Source organism: Parasteatoda tepidariorum, chromosome 3 (assembly GCF_043381705.1).
Source record: "Parasteatoda tepidariorum isolate YZ-2023 chromosome 3, CAS_Ptep_4.0, whole genome shotgun sequence".
NCBI lineage: Eukaryota > Metazoa > Arthropoda > Arachnida > Araneae > Theridiidae > Parasteatoda > Parasteatoda tepidariorum.
In genome coordinates, this window is record NC_092206.1 from 13,165,566 (window position 1) to 13,167,899 (window position 2,334).

The 2,334-nt window shown below is 35.0% G+C and overlaps 1 protein-coding gene across 1 annotated transcript in view; it reads right to left on the reverse strand.

Moving 5' to 3' along the window:
* Positions 1-251: 251 nt before the first annotated feature.
* Positions 252-2,334, reverse strand: part of LOC122270577 (galectin-7-like) — an 8,863-nt gene continuing 6,780 nt past the window's right edge. Inside the window, exon 2 of the mRNA XM_071179071.1 lies at positions 252-581. Within this exon, the coding sequence (XP_071035172.1) occupies positions 252-581 (330 nt within the window). The remainder of the gene's footprint in view (positions 582-2,334) is intronic.

A 2,334-nucleotide genomic window follows, 5' to 3' on the forward strand; every position in this document is an offset into this window, starting at 1 on the left:
ACATATTTTTTTTCCAGTTAATCAACTCCTTTAAACTGCTATTTCTTTGAGGTAATTCAAATTATTTCTTCTAGACACTTTCGAATTACTTAATTACATTAGTTGATTTCTTCAAAGTAATCATGAAGGAGTCAATTGTATTATTAAACTTCTTCGGATTGTTTTCAAATTTTTTAAAAAAATAGAACGATGTGGTCGATATTTCTTACAGCCGAGTAGAGTCGTCTACTGAGGATGATTGTCCAATCATATCAAACTAACAACAGCCTCTGAATCTGAACGTCCCCACAAACAGTCACGTGATCTGGACGAGGATCTTCCAGTCTGTATGGAAGATGGGCATGTTCTTGATCATCAAGGAAGCATCGAAAACCGTCCTCTGAGTAATAGATGAGCAGGTCAAAATGGCTGCCAGGTCGCAATGATTCCAAGGTCTCTTCAGATTTCACCAACTGTCTCCAAGCATCGCTCTCCTTGGAGTTCAGGGTGATCTTTGGACTTCCATCCACTTCCCATGCAACGGAATAACGAAGGGCGATGTCACACTCCTCCTTGGTACCATCACCACACTGTGCCGACACCTGGAATTTGTGAAATGAAACAGATTTCCTATAGGGTTTCAGTATATTGGAAAATGGCGATATTACGACCGTTTTCCGAAGACTCAGTCAGTGCATGAAATAATGCTTTTTGACGAATAATACGCTATTTTCATATATGTGCTATAAGTTTGCAACACTCACTTACGATTGTTATGACAAGTTTAGATCATCTTTAGACAGCGCCCTCTAATGTATACTTTGAAAATGCTACAAAATGTCAATGGGAAAGAAGTTAGTCTTGAGAAAACGTTTTTTTTTTTTTTTTTTTTTTTTTTTTTTTNTTTTTTTAATAACGGCAGGCACTGAACTTTCGTTCTTCGCCTTAGAAGATGCCGGTAGTGTTGCTCATTCATCGTTACCCAGTGGACACCTGTTAACCAAAGTCACGGAGGCGAGCAACATTACCCACGCCACACAGCCACAAATATCCATTCATAGGATGGGCCACATTCATACGTTTACACATCAGAAGACAACACAGAGAGAGAAAAATCCATGCCCAGAGCGGGATTCGAACCCGCAGCCATTGGCTTCGCATTCAGGCACGCTAACCACTCAGCCACCTGGCCGGCGTTTTGAGAAAACTAAAAGTGTATTTAGACTATTTTTTAAATATTTAATGATTGATGACTAATATGCTATTTTCATAACTATGCCGCTAGTTTGCAATAGTTACTCATGATTGTGGGGTTCAGTTTAGCCAATCTGTAGTTTGCGCCCTCTTATGTTTAGTTTGAAAATGGAGGAAAACGTAATTTGTTGCTCCCCTAATAAGCCTATAAAAATTTTCTTTGGTACGATTCTTCGGTACATTGAACCTTAATTTCTGACCGAGTTTGAATATTATAGTTTAATATTAAAGGGAGTTAAGGGGGGTGATGATTGCATGCCTCCAGAGACCATATTTGTCTGTTTTTCTGAGATTATTCACGCTTTAAGACCGAGATATACTTATTTTTATATAAAAAGCACTTTATTTTCGGTAAAATATGGAAAGACTTGTTGTTAAAATAATAATAAAAATAAATAAATAAATATCCGTAATTTATCCGCTTTCATGCTATTATTTGCTGTTTTTCAAAAGAAAAATAATAATTTTTACGATAAGAAAATGTTATTCGCCCTAAAACATATTACAAAAACAGTATGAAATAAAATAAACAATAAATAAAAATCTCTAATCACCGCGGGGTTTCGAACCCACGTTCTCCCAGGCATACTTGTCCGCAGCACTCTACCAACCATGCCAAGCTTCACACGAAGCTCTCGCGAATATTTAGCTTTATGTACCCTTTTCCGATAAGTAAACAAAACCTATTTTGGTCCTTTGTTCGTCCCCTAATAAACCTATAAAAATTTCCGTTAGTACGATTCTTCGGTACATTGAACATTAATTTCTGACCGAGTTTGAAAATTATAGGTTAATTTTAAAGGGAGTTAAGAGCATACATGGCAACGTTACTTTTAAAAAGTAACGAGTAAAAGTACAAGTATTTTTAAAAAAAGTAACGATTATAACCAAAGCGTTGCATATTTTAAAAAGTAACGAGTAAAAAGTACAAGTAAAAGTACAAGTACTAAACAAAAAAAGTAACGATTTAAAAGTACATTTCTAGGAAATCGAAAATTCTAAGTAACCTAAAATTTTATTGAATAATATTCTTATGTTCTTTAATGTTTTTGCAAAATTGTTGTTATTTATTTAATTATTTTTAATTTTGAAAGTTATGGA